Source organism: Pararge aegeria, chromosome 1, assembly GCF_905163445.1.
Source record: "Pararge aegeria chromosome 1, ilParAegt1.1, whole genome shotgun sequence".
Lineage (NCBI taxonomy): Eukaryota > Metazoa > Arthropoda > Insecta > Lepidoptera > Nymphalidae > Pararge > Pararge aegeria.
In genome coordinates, this window is record NC_053180.1 from 1221325 (window position 1) to 1248400 (window position 27076).

The window sequence follows — 27076 nt, forward strand, 5'->3', positions numbered from 1 at the left end:
CTTATGCAATTCTCACTGCATTTGGTTTTGAAGCTTTGTAAGGATAAGCTTTGCTTGTACATAATACCTACTCTTTTTACACGACTGCCCAAAAAGTAGTTTAAGGCTGCGTTCTAAACGCAGCCTTAAACTACCTTTGACGCGACAAAATTTCTACGTTCGTTCATAACAAGTGTGAATACTATTATTATCAATAGCCTGCAACAGGCTTTGTAAGGATAGCTTGTACATAATACCTACTCCTTTTACACGACTGCCCAGAAAAGAAGTGTAAGGCTGCTTTTAGATGGCGCGACAAAATTTCTACGTGCGTTCATAACAAGTGTGAATTCTATTATTGTCCATACCTATAGATAACCATATTTTTATAGACTGTCCACTGTCAATAAAAAATATTAATTAAAATATTATTAATAATTAATTAATCTGCTAAATAAACATATATTGGCCTCTTTCCTACTTCGATTGCTGCGCCCTGACAAGGTTTCGCAATTGCCTATGATTATTATAATATATATATAATCTCGGGAGTATAATTACCACGCGGACAGACGGGTTTGTGATCGCAGTAGATGGTAGTAATAACACAGATCTCCATTATTAATCTGTGAAAACTTGTAACTGGCTATTCTTGATTACTTTACTTTCATTTTTTATTTTCTGTTATTAGCTATAAATTTTCCTGTACAATAAAATAAAATAAATAAATAAAATAATTAACATAGGGTAAGTAACCATAGCTAGTAAGGTTAACGTAGTCACGTATGGTGACGGCAGATCAGAATGCGGTCACCACCAAAATATTATGTCCCAGCGGGTGTCGTACGAGGTGACTAAGGGAATATAACTATAAATATTATCAACATAGCAAATTTAATTTTCTTAGAGTCATCTAAAAGCCCGGCCTCCGCGTTGCCGCGTGATTAGCTGATTACTTAGGAATTTAAATGTTGTTGCCTCACTGCAGCGTAATGTATTCAGAGTTCACAATGGTATATAAAAAAATAGACGAGACACTATGTCTCGTCTATTTTTTTTAATTGTCTTGTTTCGTCAATTTCTTTTCGCACAGAATTCAGAATATATAGAAACCACGTACACAATATTTGATATAAGCTTTGCATTGCTTTTTTATAGGTAATAAAGTGTACTTTAACCATGTAGAATATGTTTTATATGTGTCATCAGAGCGCACGCCAAGTATTGAATGTCCGCTACTTTGGTTTTCATTATTGCAATTTTCTAAAGTATGTAAAATTTTTTAGAAAATTAATTTATAAATTTATACCTATTTTGGTAGGGTTGGCACATGAGGATAAAATTTAATAAGCAATAGTTATTTGTTCAACAAGATGGCAAAGTTTGTTTTGGTTGTGATTGCCTAGTTTAAATCCCGAGGATTCGAGCTAGGAAGAATTAGGTAAATTAGAATCCTGAGTCTAGTGAGTCATTCCAAGGCACAAGAAACAAAAAACTTTGCTATCGTGTAATACATACAACTTTTCACTTCAATATCGAGACAATACAAGATTTAAAATAAATATTTATTGAAACATTAAGGTATTTTTACATTTAGGTACATACTTACTCATTTAATATTACGTATTAATTTAAATTTGAAGGTTTTTTATGCGTACACTATATTAATAAACATTTACAGTTGATAAAAGTCTATAGTGCAGATCATTTATAAAAAAAAGAAGTAATAAGAAACCCTATTGAAAATATTAAATTATTATCATTAACATTATAAATAAATATCCACAACTACAACAATTGAGAAGTGCCAACAATATAATCCTACGCCAAGCGAGAACTAATTATGGGAAACGAAACATTACTTAGAAAGTAATGTTTGTGCTCAGTTTTATAATAAACTACCTAAAAATATTAAAGAGTGCAATACACAACTTCAAAAAATTACTAAAAACCATTTTCAGAATAAAACTTAAACTTTACATTTTAAAAATAAAACTTATTTTCTATCTAAGAAACAAAGAAATTAATTACCAAACTAAATAACCAAGTAGCAGTTTAAGTTGTCACATCTAGTTGTGGATGAATCCATGTTACCTTTGCAGTGACATAGCCGCGGCTCGCGTCAGCAGTTGACCGTCGATATGATTTTGATGGGATGATGCTTCAAAACTACCCACTTACAATTTAAAATTAATTTATTGTGCGCTCGAAGATGCAAATTTATGTTCAAAAGTGCCACCTATTGAATTATTATTACTTGAATAAAGATATTTTTGACTTTGACTTTGGCATATCAACACCTTTTTTTTTTTTTTTTGTTGACGGGGGGGAAATCTTCTCAAAAGATACCCAATTCTCTGTGGGAGAATTTGGGTTATGTGGGATTTCTACCCACTAAAACCCCCTCGGTTGCTAGCCTCAGTACATAATGGGAGTCTCCGGGATCTCCTAGGAACGCACCGGTGCCTCCCTTGCACAACGCTTATAGCTCGTTCCGGGAAGATATATGATTCCCGATTACCTGTAGGGCGCTGTCTTCTACGAGCAGGATTGGCTCGCTCTCGATCTCGCTCAGCAGCCTCCTTCTTGACTAGTACAGTTTCGCAGAAGGAGACTACCGCCTTCCACGCTCTATCCTCCGCGAGCATTGCTGCTATCACTGCTGCAGGAGAAAGATCTCTTCCAACGTGGCTGATCAGTAGAGGGGCAGGTTCAACACCTACTCTTCAGGTTGGCGGACGCAATTAGCAGGACGGATAGCGATGGGTTTCCAATTACCATCAGGTTTCCATCCGCTAGGTTCCTCAATTAAAACTATAAAAAAACACTTCCATTGCCGCCCACAGCGTCTGCTGGTAACGAGTAATGAACGGTACGTGAGATGTAATTGCTTAAGTTATATAACTATCAGTAACGATTTGATCAAACAATCTAATTTATTAAACTAGCACTCGCCCACGATGTCGTCCGCGTACCTACAAAATAAAGTTACTGGAATTTACACATTCGAAGGCTAGTTCACAGAATAGGTGATATTAGATGGAGAAGAAACACTTTATTGGACGCAAAACCAAAAAGAATTCAGATAATCTATTGTAAAATGATAATTGAACTGTTAAGTAAATAGTCTCTGTAGTTTAACCAGTTGTGGGAATCGAACCCACAGCCACGGACTTAGAAAGCAGGGTCCCTACCCACTTCGCCAATCGACCACCAAATTTTACACCACCAAATGTACACAGTTAAAGCAATCATTTTTTTTCTGTTCAAGTTATCTCTGTGCCAAATTTTATTGAGATCGGTGCAGTGGCTGACCCGAACATATGCGACAAACAGATATACTTTGCAATTATAATATTAGCATGGATTTTGCGTGACCGAGATTGCATACTTGGGTGATTCATAACTTAATCGTGTACAAGTCGGATGACAATGTCCCCCCACATCCATCCAAAAATAGATGCAACTGAATTCGCTTAACCAAGTAAGGCGCCAGTCGGGCGGCGGTTGCGATTAATACAAACGGTTTAACTTTATTTCAAACTGTACCGTGCAGTATGCCTGCAACTAAAACTTCTAAGGGGGCGTTCATAAAATACGTAAGATTTTTTAGGGGGGGGGGGGGCGAGTTAAATCTCATCTAATTACGTTGGAGAGAGAGGGGGTCACGCCAAATATCATGCAATCTTTTTTCCTGATTGAAACCAAAAAAAAATATACTATTTTGGTCCATTGGTCTTTTTACAGTAACAATCCAACGCGTTAACGTAAGAAACCCACATTAAGAAAAATCTCACTTGAGATTGGGAGATGGGGGAGTAGGTTGAATAATATCTCACGACATCTCACCAGGGGGGGGGGGGGGGGGGGGGGGGCAGACAATTTAAAAAAACACCTCACGTAATTTATGGACGCCCCCTAACCAGTAAAGTCATATACGACCCACCATGTCGCATCGCCCGCCCGGTGGTCTACTCCTAAGGATCGTAGATAAAAAATATTCAAGAATTGGGCTATTAAATTCAAAAAATATTTTCAAATCCGAACGGTATTTATAGGTAGGTACTAATAACAAAACACTTTTTTTAAATTTTTTTTTCATCATGTAAGAAATAATTTGCATAATAGGTTACAGACTACAGCCGTTATTATATGTCTATTGTTTATGTTGTCTCCGAAACTCTTCATCAGATCTATATGAAATAGAAATGGGACCATTTCGACCCCAAAAACAATTTTGCAATGTTGAGTTACGCCAGAACAGATAAAAAAGGGAAGTTGGTTTAAAACAATGGCCGACGATCCTTAGGTTTAAACACATTTATTCTCAAAAGAAACAGTTTCACTTAGTGAGATACAAAACTAACAGCTTTAACTAATGACAGCTTTTAGTAGTAAAATAAAATAAAAGGTGGCGCGTTTATAAGAAATTTTAACAATGCCATTTTAGCAAAAATTGAAAAAGAATTTGAAATGATTTAAAAGATTTCTCGCAAAAAAATCGGATTAGGTAGTATAGTAGTGCTCCCTCAAACTGCATACTTTTACTGCCATACTTAGTTTTAGTCTTGGGTTATCTTAATTTATGCATATTTCGTGTGATTTAGTTTTAAAAGTAATTCGTGTATGTATGACTTCGGTAAGTTTTTTTCTAACTAGTATGCGTGTTTTATATTTATACAACTGGCTAAGGGATATGTTAGTTATTTATAAAGTTATTTATCTTTACCTTGAGTAACAAAGGAATTAGGTCACACTACCCTCTATTGGATTTATCACTATCTTAATGAGAACATATGGCTGTCAGGAAGCGACGAACAACGATTGGACCTTGAGGGCAATGACAATGTTTAAGATCGCCAGATTGCGAGCCCGCCCACCACACTCAATGAGACGTCGCGAGTGCCGGATTGTTATGCAGATTGGTTCTGATTGGCTTTGACTACGTGTTACATGTAAATTGAATTAAATTGGAGACAATTTTAATTTAGGGTTTGCACCATTCTCCGCCATTAAACCAGAATATAAATCATCATGATCATCATCAGCTTATGTATCACTGCTGGGCGCTCGCTTCCTGTCTCATAGGAGTGATGGTTTAGACTTCAGAGCATAGACCCACCACGCTGCTTCAAAGCGGGTTGGTGGGCTTCAACTATTATTATCACAAGTTAGTAATCTTAATATATATAAATCTCCTATCACGATGTTTGTCCGCGATGGACTCCTAAACTACTTAACCGATTTTAAATTTAACAGTACACCGTGAGCAGTCTGCTCCAACTTAAGAGATAGGATAGCTTAGATCTTTAATTATAGTCGCAATTTTATTTTATTGCAAATTATTTGTCTATAATTAATTGACAGTCACATGTTATACATATATATAACTACTATACTCATTTAAGACTTGGCGATACTGAATAATTTAAAAACAAAATCAACCGCAGACGAAGTCGCGGGCAACAGCTAGTTATATAATAAAATAAACAACGCATCAAAAGGGTCACCTATTTGAATAAAGAAATATTTGATTTTGACTTTGACTTTAGTGTACTGCTGCTTCAATGTGAGCTTTAACAAACATTATGTTAACGTCATCGAAGGGAAACTGCTTTTGTGGTGATTTTGTAATTGAGAGAGAAATTTCTAGCTTATATTTAAGCACTAAGTTTGTTGTGGGCTTCTTCTAAGACCAGGACGCGTTTGGAACCTTCGTAGCTTTAGTTTTAGGTTTACGAATATGGTTTTCGCCATCATCTCACTACCGTGTAATTCTCATGTAATGTACGCATCAAAAGTGCCACCTATGGGCCTACTTGAATAAAGATATTTTTGACTTTGACTTTGACTTTGCACATTAAATTACTGAGACAGAAAAAAAGAACGAAGAGAAGAAGGACGAACTACGAATTTTAAGGAGAAAGACTACATGTTTTAGTAATATACCGTTTAAAAGTTTAATTTTTTTAAATAAGTGAAACATCCTATTGCGAAAGCATCAAACGTTAACCGTGGTTTAACGTGCCTCGGTAAAATATACTTCCCATTTCAAAGTAGGGAGCCGATGGAGGCAAGCGGCCCAGGACCGTGGATTGCGGAACTCCCTACAAAAGACCTAGGTCCAGGAGTGGACGTCCATTGTTTGAAATTATGATGCTGATGATGGTAAAATGTCATAAGAAGTCAGCGCAAATACCCCGATTCTAAAAGAACGCATGGCTTAACTGATTTTGATGGATATTTCACGGACTAACAGTGCCGGATATATATTTCTATGAGTTAGATTTCCGCCGCCCTATGTTCTTTTGTGAAAAATATTTCATATTAAGGAAGGAGGTGAAAAACAGAGAAGACAAGTAAGCATTAGCTTACTTACCTAAAAAAACTTCGTGGATTTTTTTTATTTTTTTAACAAAATTTACGCAAGTCGAACTGAAGTACGATAACGGTTAATTCCTTGATTGATAATTGTATTCAAATTCAAAAAGTTTATAAGCACTTTTGAAACGTCAAATCTGTCTGTTTGTTGTGACTCTACCACAGGTACGGAAGGCAGATTCTATGAGAAGAGCCGGCAAGATACTCAACATTATTTTTATATACTTTTTAGAGATGAGTATAAAAACCATGAGAAAATCAGTGACTTTTATCCTCTGTATTCTAGGGAGCGTCCGACATCCGCTTTCCCTATGATGCTGCCGGCCCTAGGCCTCGCGCTAAACGGTCTATTGACAAATCCAGGACTAACTTACTACATTACAGGATGAACTTTTGAAGGCGTCTTATAGGCCACATTTTATCAGGATAAACAACATACAGCTATACAAAATAACCCGTCCTGAATATAAATGCGTAATTTCTTCGGATTTAGTCTTACTCATAATGATTATGTTCATATTAGGCTAGGAAACTCACATTTAACTATAAAACACATTGCCCCTGACATACTGGGTAGGTAAATAATGTGTTTTCCTTAAAGAGTACCTAGAGTTTATTTATTAATACGCTCATTAACCTATTTATATTTCTCACAAACATTATAAAGTAGGAAAAAATATAAGGAATCTCTGTCAACATCATTTTATCAACCGGTGCAAGCTCACAGTACGGCTAGCATGGGCAGGAGATAATTATCGACCAGCATGTTCCCGTACAATAAAAAAATAAGGATTATTTTATCTCTACCATCGTGTTGGATAGAAGCAGGTATTACTTTGCTGAAATCCAAAATATATTATAAAAATCAAGCTTAATTTGCTATGCTCCACGAACAGCAGGAGAATCTGTATGGTGTAATTTATAATTTCATCAATCCACACCAAACAGATCCTCGGCAATGTACGCTCGTTTCGCTCCCAATATTGCTAATAATATGTACGTATGAACGCTTCATAAATGCCTGTGATGGGTCTGTATGAATAAAACGTTTTTGAATTTGAATTTGGTATCGATTTCCACAATTTTTTGTTTATTCTTTCCCGATAGGGACAAGGCAAAGATTTATTACCATGCAGCCAACCGATTTCTACACCTAATGGCCTACGTCTGTTCGATTTTTTTGCATGGCATGCTCAAAAACTGCTTACGGGCTCAGTATTATAAGTATTTTACCTAAAGTGATTGCAGGTTTTCAGGTCACCGATCGGTGGTAACGCGAGTCGACAGCTGAGTGCTGAATTCACGATATGAAATTATACTCCGCCTTGTGCAAGGACAAACATTAATTACCTAGGTTTGTTTTTGTTTCGACTCCACATTTCATGTTAGTTTTTAATTTCATGTTTGTGTTTATAGGCGATAGGATCATAATTCCTAACAGAATTATGATCCGATCGCCTATAAAAACCTATATCGCCTATAAACACAGCAACACTTCGCTGGGTATGCGAGGGGCACGTCCTGCAAAGTCTCGCCCTGTGTGCAAATCTGTAGCAAAGGTGTTAAGCCTCATGTGCCTGTAATTCACAGACAACCACAGACAAGTTCATTGCAATGCTACTTTGCGCTTGAAATAAGCATGGCGGTAGTACTTTCCCGGACGAGCTCCGACACAAAAAGTTCTACTTCCACTAATGACTAACTATGAGCTAGCTCGCACTGTCCATAAAAGCTGCGCTATTATTTTGCTTGTGCCTTACTGTGGTGTCTTACTACGGGTTTCATAGGAAGTCACCCAGCGGGCGATGAACAAAGATATGCTCGGAGTATCTCTATGATCAAACCAGAAATGAAAAGATCCATAGAAGAATTAGAGTTACTGTCGTAGCTCAACGAGTAGCTTTAATGGGCGGGGCATATAGTTTGGGGAATGCATAGAATCTTGGGGTCCCAAGGTGCTGGAATGGCGACGACGCACAGGTAAACGCAGCGTTCGTCGACCCCCCCACGAGGTGGACGAAAACCAGCGAGTCACTGGTAGTACCTGGAAACAAGCGGCCCAGGACCGTTAACTTTGGAACTCTCTACAAAAGACCTATGTCCAGAGTCAGAGTCAAAGTCAAAAAGTAGGCCCCTACTTGAATAAAGATATTTTTGACTGATAGGTGGTACTTTTGATGCGTACATAAGAATTACACGGTAGTGAGATGATGGCGATAACCACATTCGTAAACTTAAAACTAAAGCTACGAGAGTTCCAAACGCGTCCTGGTATAAGAAGAAGCCCACAAAAAACTTAGCCGGGTATTTTTTTTGTTATCATCATCTCACAATGTCATTTTGAATTATTAGAAGAGTAACCTGGTTAGAGCAATAATTCACACCCAAGCGTTTTTATCGATTACGTAGTCCTTTATACTATAATAGGACTTTTCTATAAGCTTACGTTTAATACAAATTTTGAACTTTTTAAGAGACATCTCCAGTAGTGGACGTCCATCGATTGAAGTGACGATGATGAACTCTCTAGTGGGTATCAGCTCAGCGCTGTAGACTTTATGGTGGACAGGGGTTCTACGCCCGGAAAGGGCCATTTTGGATTCTTAATTTTTTAATTTAGTCGGGTGGAATTACAGGCCGCTGCCTACTGCAAATTTCACCATTGAAATTTTTTGAAGTAGGATAGGCCTACTTAAAATAAATTCATTTTGAATCGGAACATAAACAGTACTTAGCTTATGTCAACAACTGTAATTTTACTAATAACAAACTGAAGTTTAGGCATGTCAGCCATTTTTCATTAGTAATCATAATTAATTTCGCTTTCATAGTCTAAATATAATGCGTGAACTAAACGAAGGGATGTCGCATGTAAAACAGAACCAAACCACTTTTTATAAACCCAATTACAGGTCGGGCCCTTCTGTTTCAAACGATCCCTCGGGTTAAAAATAATAATGCAGCAAGCAATATCGCGCCATATTTAGACAAAGTAGTATCTCGCCATATCAGTACAATGTACCAAGAACGCAGACGAAACAGCTGTAATCTTTAACGAGTACAAAATAAAGAGTGTAATCGTTCAAACACATTATTTACTGAATGTGCATCGCTGTATGATAAGGTCTCGTATGGTAGTGAAGTTGGCTCTGGGCAAGATGGCCGACCAATCAAGGCGCGGGAACACACCGACGCGCGGAGGCGAAGCTGGCCTCAAAAATACCCCGTTGAGCCGGCTTCTGATCAAATAACCGAGCTGTGTTGTGCGAGAGTCACGTGTTTAGTGTTTAAGTAATTTATTGCAATTTTATAATCCAAAATGAGGGAAATCGTGCATCTGCAAGCCGGCCAGTGCGGGAACCAGATCGGAGCTAAAGTAAGTGACAGTTTTTTGACAATTCTCACAGATAATGAACGAAAATGAACCGCCGAACCGTTAGTTCGTGTTTGACGTTAGCATACCGGTTTACGTGGAAATGGTAATATAATATGGTAATGATTCTGGAAAATTCTCACTACACGAGTACCACCAAGTGAATTGGTACTATGTTTTTTTTTAGTAGGATATTCCAATAATTTTCTTTAGACTCAGAGAAAGTAGGTGAGGTAAATGGCTCTGTACTGCATACCATTGTTCCGGCATTAGAAAATGGGTTAGCTTGTGTTGAAATTTGGAATGTAATACACGCAATGGGGCTAGGGGTGAGAAAATGCCACCCCCTAACGAACCAAACGGGGGGAAAATGGGATAGGTTCCATAATTGATAGTAGATACACTAAATATGATGTAATAATATAATTTGGTTCGTTTTTCGTTTTTCGTCCGCTGGGTATAAGACTTCTTACTTATGTTAAAGACGGTTAAAGCTTGGATTCACCACTGCTCTAGTATGAGCTCGCGGGCATAACGGGCTAAGCTGGTTTCGATTCCCGGGCCTGCCCAATTTAAAAGGCTAGGTTTGTTCTATAATTTTTTAGTGCCAGCTGGGTGTTTGAAAATTGGCTCTAGGCACCCCTCGAATAACACGGTAAGCCATCGGTCTCAGTTATGGTCCAAAACATGGGTTTAGTCTACCAACCCGTATTGGAGTAGCGTGTTGGTTTTATGCTATAAAACCTTCTGTATTATGAGAGGAGAGGCCTGTGTCCAGCAGTGGGCCTTAAACAAGCTGATATTGATGATGTTAAAAAGACTGGCAGTTTAAAGTGCACACCTAGGCAAAGAGGAATATTAAACAACAAGAACAAGCGGAGGACCGAATTCGGTCACTTATTCAGTTAGTGATAAATGTCAACGTTGATCAGCTTGACCAGCGCAATCACATGATTAACATCGACTCAAGTCTCAACGTTTGTCTGGTGGGAGGCTTTGGCCGTGGCTAGTTACCGCCCTACCGACAAAGACGTGCCACCAAGCGATTTAGTGTTCCGGTGCGATGTCGCGTAGAAATCGATTAGGGGTATGACTACCATACCTCCTAACAGGTTATCCCGCTACCATCTAAGACTGCATCCTAACTTACCACCAGTTGAAATTGCAGTCAAGGGCTAACTTGTAGTGGAATAAAAAAAACTGAACCACGCCAGGTTGTGGTGAAAAATTTACCTCGGAAAATCAATAAATGTCTAAACCTGGCACTTTCCTAGTTCGCCTCGGCGATAATTATTTCATCGACTCATTTCGTTTTGTACGTGGTACTTACTTATATATTTACGACTTATCGACAAACTGTTATCGATTTGTACCAAAATAGAATTCAAAACATTCTACCTCGTGTTGCCATTAGGGTTGAAAGGACACGACAATTAGTTTCTCTGCATCAACAATATTTAAACAGTTAAGCCTAACAAGGATACTAAATAACTCGTTCTGGGCACCATATTTGCATGGTCATACAATTGACAGCATATTTATACAATGTGTAAATGAAAACCGAAATAATGCTTCAGAGGCATTTAGACGTATATTATTTACTGTATCTAAGGCTTATCTGTGAAACCGAAACGCTAGTAGTTTTTAAAAAACCATTGCCATAGTTTTTACTGCAAGTAATAAGATACAGCCCTAACATCGAATCCAAAAGTAAAATCAAGTGACACCTGTCACTTTATTTTATTATTTATATAAAAATATTAAATCTTGTAAGTATATTTATTTTTCCATACAAACTAATTCAAAACATTCTTAATGTTTACTTTTAAAGTGACGCGTACACTTTAAAAGTAAACATTAAGAATGTTTTGAATTAGTTTGTATGGAAAAATAAATATACTTACAAGATTTAATATTTTTACAAGGTAATTCCTTATGAAATAACCTTATGCGCCCTTCAACAGTATTTCTTAATTTCGTAAGACGTTGTATATATAGAAATGCGTAGTAGCGATTTGGCGAGGTTTTTTTTTGGTCTATATTAAAAACTGATAGTTTAAAACTGTTTCACTATTTGACGATTCAACATAATACTAAAATCGTCAGTACATACAAAATCTAACTGCTATAAATCGTTAAAAAGATACAAAATGCAAAAGTGGGTCAGGCTATCGCTTGCGTTTGGTATTAACTAACTTACGAAATTATCATCTACATTTCTTTAACTTGTGGCAGTTTATTCTCCTGTCGGAAATTGGCAAAGAACTTTAGTTTAACACATCAATTAACCACAAGAACTTCGTTAACTGGGATGTTAATCCACGTTAGTAAAGTTACAAGAAAACTCAATGTATGGGAGTTCTCAAGAAGATTTTTTTCCACATCCGGTTGAGAAGCATGGTTACCGGTTCTTTTTATTCTATAACAAGTTAGCCCTTGACTATAAACTTAGGTGGTAAGTGATGATGCAGTTTAAGATGGCAGCGAGCTAACCTGTTGGGGATTATGGCAGTTACATTGAATCCATAGCCTAATCGGTTTCAACGCGACATAGTACCGGAACGCTAGATCGCTTAGCGGCACGTCTTTGACGGTAGGATGGTAACTAGCCACACGCATTTACAGTCACATACAATTTAACACCTGTGCCTGCCTGCCTCCCTGCCTGCCTGTTTGTGTTGATGGACACAGGTCCGCACTTTGCAGGACATGTTACTTGGATGCCCTGCGAAGTGTTACTCTGTTGTGAAGGTTTACCACTTACCATGTGAGGATGATCTATTAAATAAAACTTTGCCTCATCTTTAAAAATAGGACGCATTCTAAGGGAGCTCGTGACCTGTAGTCGAAAATTCTCCCCTCCAGGTTTAGATCAACGAGGCAAGAATAGAACCCAATTCCAACGCAACCTGCGGAATACTGCTTTCCCCTTATCCAGCGGGTTGCGGGTTTGGCATTCTATTTGCATGTATATCCGGCGTCCGCAGATTTGTATCTGGCACGATAACACTTTCTACCTGATACCCACTTGTAATTATATCGATTTTAATTGCTGTACATGTACCCAAGTTTCTCTTTACAAGTAAAACAACGCAAAGAAAACTGACGTTGTACTCTCTGATAAATGTTCAAGGATGGACGAAGGCCTTGTGTAGATACATCCACATTGTACCTAGGTTGATTTCCCGGTAAAGGCAATTTCAGTATTTGAATTTTCTCTGTTCTGGTTTGGTGGCAAGTTACTAGGTTACTAACGACTTTATCGGACGTTTAGCATTCCAGTACTTTTTCGAGTAGAAACCGATTAGGGGTATGGCATCAATATAACTGATATACCTCTAGCAGGTTCGCCCGCTACAATCTTTAACTTCACCATTATTTATCACCAAGTTTATTGAGATTGCAGACAAGGGCTTAATTCTGGAATAAACCAGGAAAATCTATCTTTCCAATTGGAGGCCTCAGGAAGAGTTGCTGAGTTCTTCTACAAACATCCCTCTACTTTTATGCTATAGTATTGAATATATAACGTGTAAATGAAAACCGAAATATTACTTTACAGGCTAGAGAGGCGCGTTATTTACTGTCTCTGAGACTTCTCTGTAAAACAAAAACGCTAATAGTTTTTGAGGAAACCACTGCCATAGTTTTTTCTAAAAAAAAGAAGATACAACCCTAACATCACATGCAAAATTAAAATCAAGTGACTCCTGTCACTTGCTTATTCTATTAGAAAGGTGCTATGCGCGTGTCGGTCTTCTATCTTCATTAGGGTTGTCATATGAATGTTTTGAATTATATGTATGGAAAACTTAATATGCTGGGGGTGATATATATTACTTGGGGTGATTCCTTATTAAATATACTTACGTACCCTTCAACAGTATTTCATAATTCGGTTACACGTTGTAGATACTTCAAGTCTCTAATGACTGAAAGAGTCTGAGCTTTCTTTCAGGCCATGTTTCGAAGTCGTGTTATGAAGGATAAACCAATTTTGTTTATTTCAATATCAAATGTTTAATAATTTGTTGATCATGAGATTTCGAATGCGATCATGCAAAATACTGTATTGTTATTTATTATTTGAAGAGATCCAGAAAGCACTAGCAAGTTAAGCATTTGCCATCAAGAAGTAACATTTCCAATGGAGTTTGGCTTACCGAAGGCGTGTGATTTTTACCAAACAATTGACGTTTCATTGAATATTTAGAACGATACGTATAGCTTATTTACCGTGTGGCAGATCAAAATACAGTTGGCGGCCGACTTGCGCAGTGGCAGCGACCCTGCTTTCTGTGTCCAATGACGTGGGTACGATTACGACTGGAAAATTTTTGTGTGATGAACATGAAAGTTTTTCAGTGGCTGGGTGTTTATCTGCATATTAGATGTATTTTTGTATATTATTTATAAAAATACTAGCTGTTGCCCGCGACTTCGTCTGCGTTTGATTTTGTTTTTTAATGTGGCATTAAAATTAGTTGTAGATCTAAAAAAAAATAAAGTATTCAGTATCGCTAAGCCTTTTAAATAAGGAGTTTGCTGCTGTCCGCTGAGGAGTTCTGCCCTCTATCTCCAACCACAGTTTGGGCAAAATTAAACACATATTATAATCTCTATAGTACAAAAATAATTATTTAAATCGGTTATAATTTTTCGGAGTTATGGTGTAAAATCGTCAAACACTCATCCCCTCTCCTAAAGGAACCGAGGTTAATTTCGGGATAAAAAGTATCCTATTTCCAAGAATATGTGTACAAAGTTTCATGAGCGTCGTAGTATATTTATTTATTTATTTAGTAGTCACCACCCCTTCCTCTCACCAGGGGTGTCGTACGAGGCGACTAAGGGAATATAATGGACAAAAGGCAGCAGCGTTCTCTGTGCTACTACCATCTAGAGCCATCACCCACCTGTCTGCCCAGCGTAGTGATTATGGGCAAAGCTTCCTTTTAAGAGATGCCTTTAGCCCAACAGACTGTTAAAGTCTGTTGATAACGATTACGATGATGTATCACCTATTTGGAGTGTCTATAAAACTGGAGCAATTGTTTATGTAACATTTTGTCAGATCGTAAATAAATAAATAGTTGAAATAGAATTCAAAAGGAATAAGCATTTGGCATTGATATTATAATAATTTCGAAGCAGATTATTATATATTCTCTTAGAAAGTTAAAGTAACAGCCCCGCCATGTTTAAAGTGTTGATTATAAAGCAAGTACGTACCTACTTTGAATAACCTTTCTCGGAATGTGAGTCACTTGAGAATTGAGACGTCTCAGCTTGGAATTTCAATGTCGGAGAGGCGTGAATGTTAGAAAGAGTACCTACTGCATACAAACAGCTGAGTAGATTTTTTGTATTTATTGTTATTGATGTGGAAGCGATGATAGTTTAGTGGGTAGGACTTCGACTACACTTTCGGATGGCCGACTTCGAATCCCAACCAACCTGTAATTTTTCTACGTTATGTGCGTATAAATCAATTAAAATATAACTTGCTTCAACGGGGAAGGAAAACATCGCGAGGAAACCTGCATGTCTGAGAGTTCTCCACAATATTCTCGGAGGAGTGTGGAGTCCACCAATCCGCACAGAGTCACCGTGGTGGACTACGGCCTCCCCTCTCATATGGTCGCCCGTGGGCGGTAATGGATTGATATGATAAAGAAAACAACTAAATGAAATTCCCTTACTCCGTCATGCCACCTCTGTACCACGCAAATTTACCTCTTTTGGTTTTTTCATTCTTTAATATACTATTATACCTACTCTTATGTTTTATAGACAGTGAGCAATACTTCATTTTTATGGTCGTCGGTCTGTTTAAACTGATGTCAGTCTACTTCTATGTAGCGATAAGGCTGCCAAATTGTAAACGTTGTTTTGTTATACTTTTCTTTCTGTTCTATGTCCTTTTTGTGGTGTGCAATAAAAGTATATTCATTCATTCATTCATTCATACTTCTGAGCAAATGCCTTTTGTAGGGATTTCAAGCGACAGAAGTCACTGCGTGTGTCCAACACACAATTTTCTTTCGCTGAATGCTAGTTAGCATTCGGCCCAGTGTATTGGTCGCTGTTGGCTGTCCCACTTGTTTAGATCTAGCTATTCTATATTTTGTAATGTAGGTCATAGCGTAGGTGTTAAGGCTTATGTGCCTGAAATTACGCCGGCACCCACGTCCTTCAGACCGGAACACAGCAACAATGCTGCTTAGCGGCAGAAATAAGCACTTCCCCGGGTGAGCTCTGTCATAAAAAGCTCGACTACTACTCGATTTAGTTTATGTAAACAATGGTACTCCTCAGAACAAATCATCAAACACTTATCGGAGAAATCATCCCATAAAAAGTATGACATTCTTTTTTGAACCCTAAAATTCAATTTAAATGGAATTGAACTTTGCACTATGCGGTTGCGACTTTTAATTAGGCAATCGTTGACGTAAAAGTAACAAACTATGAATCTGCAGGCAAACATATAATTTGCGGTCATCAGACTAGAAAAATTCGAGCCATTTTCGTCCATTGTCCGGTTCCATCATCATTAGATGAAATTGGTCGAAACGATGACGGACGGACGGATTGGGACTACACAGGCCATTGTAACTAAATATTAAATTGTAATTTGAGCACGTAATTGCTGGCTCGGAACACCGAATGGTGCCATCTCGACACGTCATTGTTAATGAAACAAAACAAAGTATTGAAACTAGAATGAATGAAAGGTTTCAGAAAAGTAACAAATAGTTTATTTTAACTATTCCTAGACCTACTTTACTTTTTAACTCATAAACCAACGAACTACAGCTTTATAATCCTACGAGCTGTTGCCCGCGACTACTAAAAGTAGTTCTAAAAAATATTCAGTAACGCTAAGCCTTAAACGAGGGGTTTGTTGTTGTCCGCTGATAAGTTATGTTCTCTATCTCCAACCACATTCATCAGATCTTCACAAAGTTTAGGCAAAATTAAACACATATTATAATCTCTATTGTACAAAAATAATTATTAAAATCGGTTAAAATTTGTCGGAGCTATAGTGTAAAATCGTCAAACACTTTCATCCCCTCTCCCAAAGGAACCGAGCTTAATGTCGGGATATAAAGTATCCTATATTACTTCTAACACTTCCAAGAATAAGTGTACAAAGTTTCATGTGGATCGTTTAAGTAGTTTTTGCGTGAAAGCGTAACAAACAAACTTACATTGACATTTTATAATATTAGTAGGGATAGGGATAAGGATAGGGAAGGGATTAATTTCAGATAATTAATTGATAATTGTAATTACCACCGAAAATCCAATATCAGTATTGTTACTCAATTGATTGGCGGTATAGTGAGTTAATTTACATAATATTTATCCAATAACAATATCATTCAGCTCATCTTTGGTATCATCATCACCATCATCACCAACCCATTTCCGGCCCACTACAGAGCACGGATCTCCTCCCACAATGAGAAGGGGTTTCAGATCCAGACAACAGAAATAATCCTTAATATCTTTATATATATATTTCTCGTGTGCGTGTGTATGTCACTGAACTCCTCTTAGACGGCTGAACCGATTTGAATGAATTTTTCGGTATGCGTTTGGGTGTCACCCTGGATTGTTTAGATTCACAAATCAGCCCGACATATGGCGCTGGGGTCAGTTAGTTATAATAGAAAAATACTATTATAATATTAAGGATTATTTAAACTATAAAAAAGCTTGGGTGTGAATTGCTCTAGCTTCATAGCTTAATTTAAATTTACTGGAAGATGGTGAAAGCGAAAAAAAAAAATTTACCCGGCTAAGTTTGTTGTGGGCTCTTCTTAGACCAGGGCGCGTTTGGAACCCTCGTAGCTTTAGAGTAAGTTGGCGAACGAAGTTATCACCATCCCCTTACAATTATGTAAACAAATATGTATGAATGCTTCATAAGTGCCTGTGATAGGCCTACATGAATAAAGAAATTTTGAATTTGAATTTGAATTTTGATTTTGAGATACTCAACCCACCTTTCAGAACATTATGTGGAACTCTCAGGCATGCAGGTTTTCTCACGATGTTTTCCTTCGCCGTTGAAGCGAGTGATATTTTAATTATTTAAACGCACATAAAGTAGAAAAGTTAGAGGTGCGAGCTGGGATTCAAACTCGGCCCTCCGAAAGTGAAATCGATCTCCTACCTAATACGCTATCGCCGTTTCCCAATGCCAATTATTTCAAATTAATTATTGACTGGCGATATTTAAATTGTTTAGATTAAAAACGCACATAACTCCGAAAATTCAGTGTTGCGTGCCGGGGATCGAACTTGGTCTCCACGAAAGCAAAGCCGATGCCACCCACTAGGCTATCACCGCTTATATTGAAACCTGAAATTCTACTGTTCGTTTTTTGGTATGCATATGATATTATATAATTTTTATCTCTGTACCCTTGATTATTATGTCCGTTGTTTTTGTTTGCGAAGGCTGCCGTTTTGCCTTACGAATACAATGTTATTATAAATAGATTGGCGATACTGCGATGTGACACAGATCCCTGCATAATTTATTGACAATGCATTCTATCACGTATCCATTCCAAATACCTATGCAACATTTTAGGTCTTAAGTACAGTTATGAGCTACAAATGCAAATAGTCCCTACGGTTTAAAGTAGTTCTTTATTTTTTTATTCCAGCATATGTTAGCCCTTGACTGATATCTCAACTGATGATGTAACGGGCTAACCTGTTAGTGGTATGGCAGTTATATTAAACCTATACCCCTAATTGGTTTACAGGAGTGCATTTAGGAAGACTTTCCCCCCCGAATTCATAGGATGTTATCAACCCAATCGATCCATCGCTTGTAGAATGGATCAGTTGACGTCGATCGATAGTTTGTACCAGGCCAATCAAGCAATCGATAGTAGAATAGAAATGTTGACGTCGATCGAGCTGTTAGACAAGCCGGTGCGCTGTCATCCAAAGAAGCTAATGGAATATAGCTAGTTTTATCGATCAACGAAGACCAATTAACGCTGTCGATCGACGATCAATCGATTGGTAGCCTTATAGGCTTGAGATTTCAACCTCTGGTAGATTTTCCGCGCATTATTTATTCCTCGGCGACTGCAACCCGATATCAGCTAGACAAAAGCCGAAACAAAGGTTGATATCATTTGAAATCGCTTGGCAATCTTATCATGAGCACATGGTATTCGGTAAGCATGATAAAGCTGACGTCAGCGATAAGCGCACAATTATATCTGTCTTTAATTTGTTTATTTGGAAACAAGTTTCACATTGGATAAAAGCAGGCGTTTCTTTGCGAAAATCCATGGTACATTGTGAAAATTAAGCTTATTTTGCTATACCTACTCGGCGAACAGCAGGAGAATCTGTATCTGTAATTTATAATTTCTTCAATCCTTATACTCCATACCAAACAGCCCAGGGTGCGTTTTTAATAACACCTTGTATTTTTCTTTTTATATATTGTATGAATCTGTGAGGTATCGACGCCATCTCATCATGTAGTTACAAAAAATGTGTGTAAAATAAATATTCTTTTCACATTGACTAATTAGATTTGAGCGTTTTAAATCTTCAATTTTCAAATTATATACAATACCTACTTTATTAAACATTCACAGTAGGTACATTTGGAAAGTACATGTAGAAGATAATAATGTGTAGAAATTATATAGAATATATTTCTTCAAACGCTTGGAATAACTTGAGAAACAAAAGGAAATCGAAACGAGAACATAACATTTGTAGGTGCTGGCAAGTGCCAAACTGTAGACTGCAGTTATATCAAAGATTTCCGTGACATAACGTAGCTTTTGAGTCTTATAAGACAATCTCGGGCTGAAAAGTAGGAAAAAAAAACCTTTCGCATAAATAAAAAAACTGTTGGCACTTCAGGGCATAGGCGGAGATAAAAATAAGTCCTCGACTATATCCCCTGCTGGGCTAGCACGGGCAGGGGACAAAAATTATATCCTGACAAAGGATATAATTAACGTTTCCACCTGCTACAGCACGGTAACATGGAATAGGAGTCTACCCCCGTTTATTATTACATACATTTTATTTGGGTATTATTTACATTTGTGACCCAGTGCTCTGACAATGGATAAAGCTGTGGGAGTAAAATATTTATTAAAGTTAAATTTTTATCCTTTCCCCGGGGAGATAATTGTCTCCTGCTAGCCGTGCTGGTATTTAATTTGATTTTAATTAATTTCGGATTTTTGTTGGAAGTTTGGAACGTGTTGTTTAGGTATGAAGTGTAAAGGCTGCAGATAGATTTGAATTACCCATTTTATTACGAAAATCTTCGCGCAACTAGAGTTATATTACCTATCTTATCGTACCCCCCACATCCGATGGGGTCAACGGCCGCCCGGTCGACGCCCGCAGTTGAAAATAACCATCGCCATAGCGCACACACTTAGCCATGTTATCTATGGGACCGTTAAAGACGCTCTGCCTCTCCGACCATGAGTTATTTCTGAATTTATACTTCCTACATATGAAAGTGACGTGGCCTAGTTACAAGTTACTTCCGAGTACCCTATGATTTATTACGAGCTAGAACTTCTACGGTTTTGCCCACTCCTGAATTACCCTCCCCATAATATTACCATCATATCAACCCATTAACGGCCCAATACAGGGCACGGGCGACTCCTTCTGCAATGTAAAAGTTTCCGGCCGCATTTGGTCAGTACATGTAGAAGATACCAAATGACCAAATAACTGACCAAATGCGTTTTGGTGTTCTTAACACGCCTTTGAGAACATTATTGTGAACTCTCAGGGATGCAGGTTTCCTCACGATGTTTCCTTCACCGTTAAAGTAAGTGATATTTAATCGATGAAAACATTTCTAAATTTAAGAAAAAATGTGACTGCAATAATTTAAACATTAGAAGTAAGAATAAACTTACAGTGCAATATACTAGGTTACATAAAATTCATAATTCGTTTAAAGGAAATTGCATACAATTCTACAATAAACTACCAATTGACATCTTGGAGATGTCTCTTAAAAAGTTCAAAGTTTGTATTAAACGTAAGCTTATAGAAAAGTTCTATTATAGTATAAAGGACTACGTAAACGATAAAAAAGCTTGGGTGTAAATTATTGCTCTAACCAGGTTGCTCTTCTAATAATTTAAAATGACATTGTGAGATGGCGATAACAAAAAAAAAAAAAAAAACACCCGGCTAAGTTTGTTGTGGGCTTCTTCTTAGACCGGGACGCGTTTGGAACCCTCGTAGCTTTAGTTTTACGTTTACGAATGTGGTTATCGCCATCATCTCACTACCGTGTAATTCTTATGTACGCATCAAAAGTGCCACCTGTGGGCCTACTTGAATAAAGATATTTTTGACTTTGACTTTGACTTTGCACATAACATCCAAAAGAAAAGCTGAATTCTTAACCACAAGGCTGTCCTGGAATAGGAGAAGTTTACCCCATTTTTTGGATATTATTTCCACTTGTGCGCCAGTGCTCTGAGAGTTGGATAAAGCTGTGGGAGAAGTTACATTTTTATCTTTTCACAAGGAGATAACTGTCTCCTGCCCATTCTAGTCGTGCTGCGAAGTTTTGAACTGTTCATAGGATGGCTTTACACAAGCAGATGAGCTATCTGTCAATTGAAAAAAAGATTGAGATTTGTGTCCAATCAACATAGATTTATGCCCAGGCTTGCTATTTAGAAACCGTGTAACGGAAATGGCCGCTTTGAAGTGCAATAAAACCTTTCGTAGTACCAGCAGACAGCCATTGTGCCCGTACGGTTTCCCCGCAAGTGGCACATTCATTTCTCGGGTCGCACACTTTCATCTCGTCTTATCTAGTTACCAAGAAAGTCCGCGCTCGCACCATCGAACCGATCGCCTTTCACTTTTTATTTAAACTCAAAACTTCTTTACTGAAATTATTCGAAAGTGTAATAATATTCGTGTGCCTTTTTTATGAAGGTAATTACCTCTCAAAAACGTATCATCAATTACATTGATGCGAACTGATACGAGCATATCAAGCGTAGCCTTGTAGTTAGGACTACAGCTAAACTTTCGGGGGCAGAGTTTTAATCGAACTCGGGACCACCGCTTATAAGAAAAGCTCTTACCACTACTCCAGGCCGTGAAATCCCCTGACCTCAGCCACTCTCCCTGCTGGACAAAGATATCATTTAAGATAAGGTTTTAGAACATAGACCAATAAGCGTGCATTATGATTTGTCGGCGTTTATAAAGTATTATAACAAATCTCGTGGGAACCGTTTCATCCTTGGTAAACAATAGTCTATGTCCAGTGGCGTGCATAGAGGGTATGCAGATGATATAAAATGCTCTATGCACGCCTCTGCCTATATCAAATTCAAATTCAAAAATGTTTTATTCATGTATACCTCACAGGCACTTATATGCGTTCATACATGTAACATGTTACCACTAATGTTAGTGATGGTGATAACTGCATTCGTTAACTTAAAACTAAAGCTAGGAGGGTTCCAAACGCGCCCTGGTCTAAGAAGAGCCCATAACAAACTTAGACAGGTGTTTTTTTCTCTCTTTTTCATCTCACAGTCGAGCTCATGTTTAGCTATGAAGTATAAGGTATGTAAGGTACCCTCTGCCTTTTCAGCTATCTCTACGCCAAAAAATCAATTTGATTAGTTGTTAAAGGAAGGACAAACAAATAAACAAACATACTTTCGCTTTTATAATATTAGTAACGGTTATCACTTTTTAGTAATAATAACCGGGATAGATGGGTTCACATGCTCTCCGAGGCACGTAGTTGGGCGACGCACTTCTAACTCCATTCTGGTATTGAGCATAATTATAAACATTCAATTAGGTATCAATACAAAACTCAATGCTTTATAAGTACAACGAATACATTCCCAAAGAGGATTGACGTCAGTGAGTCGGTCGCAAAAATTATGCTAAAGCCAAAATAACGAACCCGTCTTTGGTTTTAAGAGGAGATGTATAAGGTAGAATAAAAGCAAGAAGATAAGTGCTACACAATCTTTCATACCAGTTTCACCTAACTAGGAATGAATAAGGACGTAAAATTACATATCCCGGTCTGGTTAGCCTAGTCCTCGTGATATCAAGCCAAATTTTATGCCGTTTTTTGTATTATACACATTGTTATCCTCTCAGCGTAGATTTATAGATAATTTTAAGGCTTTATGTACAATTTTAGTACCTACAGTTTTGTTTATAAAACAAAGTGACAATTTACTAAGTATTAAAAAAATTTACATGTCCAAGTCAAAGTCAAAAATATCTTTATTCAAGAAGGCCCATAGGTGGCACTTTTGATGCTGAGAATTACACGGTAGTGAGATGATGGCGATAACCACATTCGTAAACTTAAAACTAAAGCTACAAGGGTTCCAAACGCGTCCTGGTCTAAGAAGAAGCCCACAACAAACTTAGCCGGGTGTTTTTTTTTTGTTATCACAATCTCACAATGTCATTTTAAATTATTAGAAGAGCAAACTGGTTAGAGCAATAATTCACACCCAAGCTTTTTTATCGATGACGCAGTCCTTTAAACTATAATAGGATTTCTATATGCTTACGTTTAATACAAACTTTAAACTTTTTAAGACACATCTGCATGTTGTTTTATAAGTATCAACTAAATGTTTTTTAACAGCCCCAATCATTAACTTACTATTCAACTATTTCAAGTTTATTCATATGCCTAATGTGGTTTAAATTAAGTATGACTAACAAGCCACATAAATATGCTACGAGAAAAATGTTTACTTAAGTGCGAGAGCCATACTCAACTCCCAAGGCACTTGTTGATTAGCAATACACGCTGATTCCTCGAACCTCAGAGCCCTGAGCCAAAAGCTGGCGACCATATTAGTCATTTTCTCATATAAGGCGTCGTACTGCGCTTACCCACACAGCCACACCTACACGCACAGCCTACAAGAATGACATCATGCTTATCGTCTCGAGCGTAATGCTGAATTTTAATGTTTTCCGATCGCTCGGTAAGCCACCAGTGGCCTCTGTATTATTGTCAAGGATTACTTCACCGTTTCCATTCATATGCCAACTATTTAACCAATTAAGAACTCCCATTTTCATTACATCCACATATGACTATTCAGAGTTATGCAAATACAATTGCACAGGCAAATTTCTGACCATATGGCGCCTCAGGCAATTGGGCCAGGGTTTAAAAAGATTCGAAAAGACATTCGAATGCTAATAAGTTAAGTTCAGCCGCTGGTACTGGTACAATACGTTCACTACTTATATGGGCAGATCAGCCCAATACGGACAAGACGTGGGCGTCGCCCGTCGCCAAGGCGACTTCATTGTGTACACCTCAATAACTCATCATGCGAACAGCTTGCGTAATTCACTGTACTCAAACTGTAGTACTCATTAAAGATGTATTATGCATCCTGTCGGGCATTTACGAGATGGTTCATTGAGCTTTATTGTCGTCGTGCTCTGCCATTTGAAATAATGACCCCAGGGTCCACTTATAATATCAGAGTCGTCTGACAATTGGAATGCGAACACGGGTCCTTATCTGAAGATTCCCATACAGGCAATCAATATGTTGACTAATGAAGATGTTTTCTTCCGCAGTTCTGGGAAATCATCTCCGACGAGCACGGCATCGACCCCACCGGCGCCTACCATGGCGACTCAGACTTGCAGCTGGAGCGTATCAACGTGTACTACAACGAAGCTTCCGGTGGCAAGTATGTGCCCCGCGCCATCCTGGTCGACTTGGAGCCCGGCACCATGGACTCCGTCCGTTCGGGCCCCTTCGGACAGATCTTTCGCCCCGACAACTTCGTGTTTGGGCAGTCGGGCGCCGGCAACAACTGGGCCAAGGGCCACTACACAGAGGGCGCTGAGCTCGTCGACTCGGTCTTAGACGTCGTGCGCAAAGAGGCAGAGTCCTGCGACTGTCTGCAAGGCTTCCAGCTCACACACTCGCTCGGCGGCGGCACCGGCTCCGGCATGGGCACGCTCCTCATCTCCAAAATCAGAGAAGAATACCCCGACCGAATCATGAACACATACTCCGTAGTCCCCTCGCCCAAAGTATCAGACACAGTAGTAGAACCCTACAACGCAACTCTCTCAGTACACCAGCTAGTAGAAAACACAGACGAAACCTATTGTATCGACAACGAGGCTCTATACGACATCTGCTTCAGAACACTCAAACTGTCCACACCCACCTACGGAGATCTTAATCACTTAGTTTCCCTCACAATGTCCGGAGTCACAACTTGCCTCAGGTTCCCCGGTCAACTCAACGCAGATCTTCGAAAATTAGCTGTTAACATGGTACCCTTCCCACGTCTCCACTTCTTCATGCCCGGATTCGCCCCACTGACGTCCCGTGGCAGCAGACAGTACCGCGCCCTCACCGTACCCGAGCTCACTCAGCAGATGTTCGACGCCAAGAACATGATGGCGGCCTGCGACCCCCGCCACGGCCGCTACCTCACCGTGGCCGCCATCTTCCGCGGCCGCATGTCCATGAAAGAAGTCGACGAGCAGATGCTCAACATCCAGAACAAGAACTCGTCCTACTTCGTGGAATGGATCCCCAACAACGTGAAGACGGCCGTGTGCGACATCCCACCCCGCGGTCTAAAGATGGCAGCTACCTTCATTGGCAACTCAACCGCCATCCAGGAGCTGTTCAAGCGCATCTCGGAGCAGTTCACCGCCATGTTCAGGCGCAAGGCTTTCTTGCATTGGTACACCGGCGAGGGCATGGACGAGATGGAGTTCACAGAGGCCGAGAGCAACATGAACGACCTGGTGTCCGAGTACCAACAGTACCAGGAGGCCACCGCCGATGAGGACGCTGAATTCGACGAGGAGCACGAACAAGAAGTAGAAGATCATTAAGCGTCAAGTCCTAGGGCGGCAGAGTATGTAGATACTCTGCCTTTATTGACTCGCGTTATCCTATAACTACTGTTATGAATATTAGCTTGCTTATTTTTAACAGAATGCACGACTAAACAATTACCGGATAAGAAACGTGAAAACGTTTTAATCGAAAAAATCCGTGTGAGTCCAGCAAGCCTCATTAAGAGTAAGATCTGAAATGTTAAAGTCTGATCATAATATAATACATATTAATTATGAATTATGTATTGAATTATAAGTTTGGCCGAACCGAACGTTATGTCGGCTTCAATAACAGAACTTTTATTGATATTAAAATTGTTTTGAGCGATATAATTTAATGTATATAATAAAGATTTATATTTATTACCCATTTTGTGTTATTTATCAATGATCTGCCTTAAATGTGAATAATTGATATTCCTATAAAGTAAGTATTTAAATAATTAGTAAATATTGGCGAAAAACAGTCTCCTTTTAGTACTTACATAATTGAGATGAGATGAAAGAGACAAAGGTCAATAATAATCATGAATCATGACTTCATTAATATAGGGTAATTCAAGGTGACACGGTGTTGACACAGTCGCGTATTGTGGGCTCAGACTAATCAGACAATATCAGTTTAGTGTTAACAAAGTAGCTATTACTAATTAGATAACCCGCGAGTTCGGCGTGGTAATTTTGAAGGCTTCGGCCGTGTCTAGTTACCGCCCTACCAATAAAGCCGTGCCGCCAAGCTATTTAGCGTTGTACAACGCCGCGCAGAAACCGAGCTAGCCCACTACTATCTTAGACTGCAGTAAACTACCAGAAGGCAGAATCTGTATCCCAGATGACACTTACTTTAGCTACAGTGAAAAGTTTTCACCAAATAACAGAATAAATCCATACCTTGATGCAAAGTCAAAAAAAGTCAAAAATATCTTTATTCAAGTATATAGATGGCACTTTTGATGCGTACATAAGAATTACACGGTAGTGAGATGATGGCGATAACCACATTCGTAAACTTAAAACTAAAGCTACGCTGGTTCCAAACGCGTCCTGGTCTAAGAAGAAGCCCACAACAAACTTAGCCGGGTGTTTTTTGTGTTATCACAATCTCACATTGTCATTTAAAATTATTAGAAGAGCACCAGGGTTATACCAATAATACACACCCAAGCTTTTTTTCTCGATTACGTCGTCCTACTATAATAGGACTTTTCTATAAGCTGACGTTTAATACAAACTTTGAACTTTTTAAGTTACATCTCCAAGATGTCAATGGGTAGTTTATTGTAGAATTGAAATTACAGGACAGCTCATAGAAACTTTTAAACCCCATTTCACATCCCCCCCCTCCCCATCATAGGTTTCGCAAAATAGAAGTTTTATGTTTCTCTATAATTTATTCTAGGAGTC

The 27076-nt window shown here is 38.5% G+C and overlaps 1 protein-coding gene across 1 annotated transcript; it reads left to right on the forward strand.

Moving 5' to 3' along the window:
* The first annotated feature begins 9587 nt into the window (after window positions 1-9587).
* Window positions 9588-26019, forward strand: LOC120628572 (tubulin beta-1 chain-like). Its single transcript, XM_039897052.1, has 2 exons — window positions 9588-9736; window positions 24380-26019. Exons 1-2 carry the CDS (start codon window positions 9680-9682, stop codon window positions 25664-25666), a joined length of 1344 nt encoding a protein of 447 aa, XP_039752986.1. The 5' UTR covers window positions 9588-9679; the 3' UTR covers window positions 25667-26019.
* The last annotated feature ends 1057 nt before the right edge of the window (window positions 26020-27076 follow it).

What these genes read in the sequence shown, in the direction of transcription:
- LOC120628572 (XM_039897052.1), top strand. Translation starts at nt 9,680, where the DNA reads ATGAGGGAAATCGTGCATCTGCAAGCCGGCCAGTGCGGGAACCAGATC. An exon ending in GGAACCAGATCGGAGCTAAA is followed by an intron (nt 9,737 to 24,379) that starts GTAAGTGACAGT and finishes TTTCTTCCGCAG; the next exon opens with TTCTGGGAAATCATCTCCGA.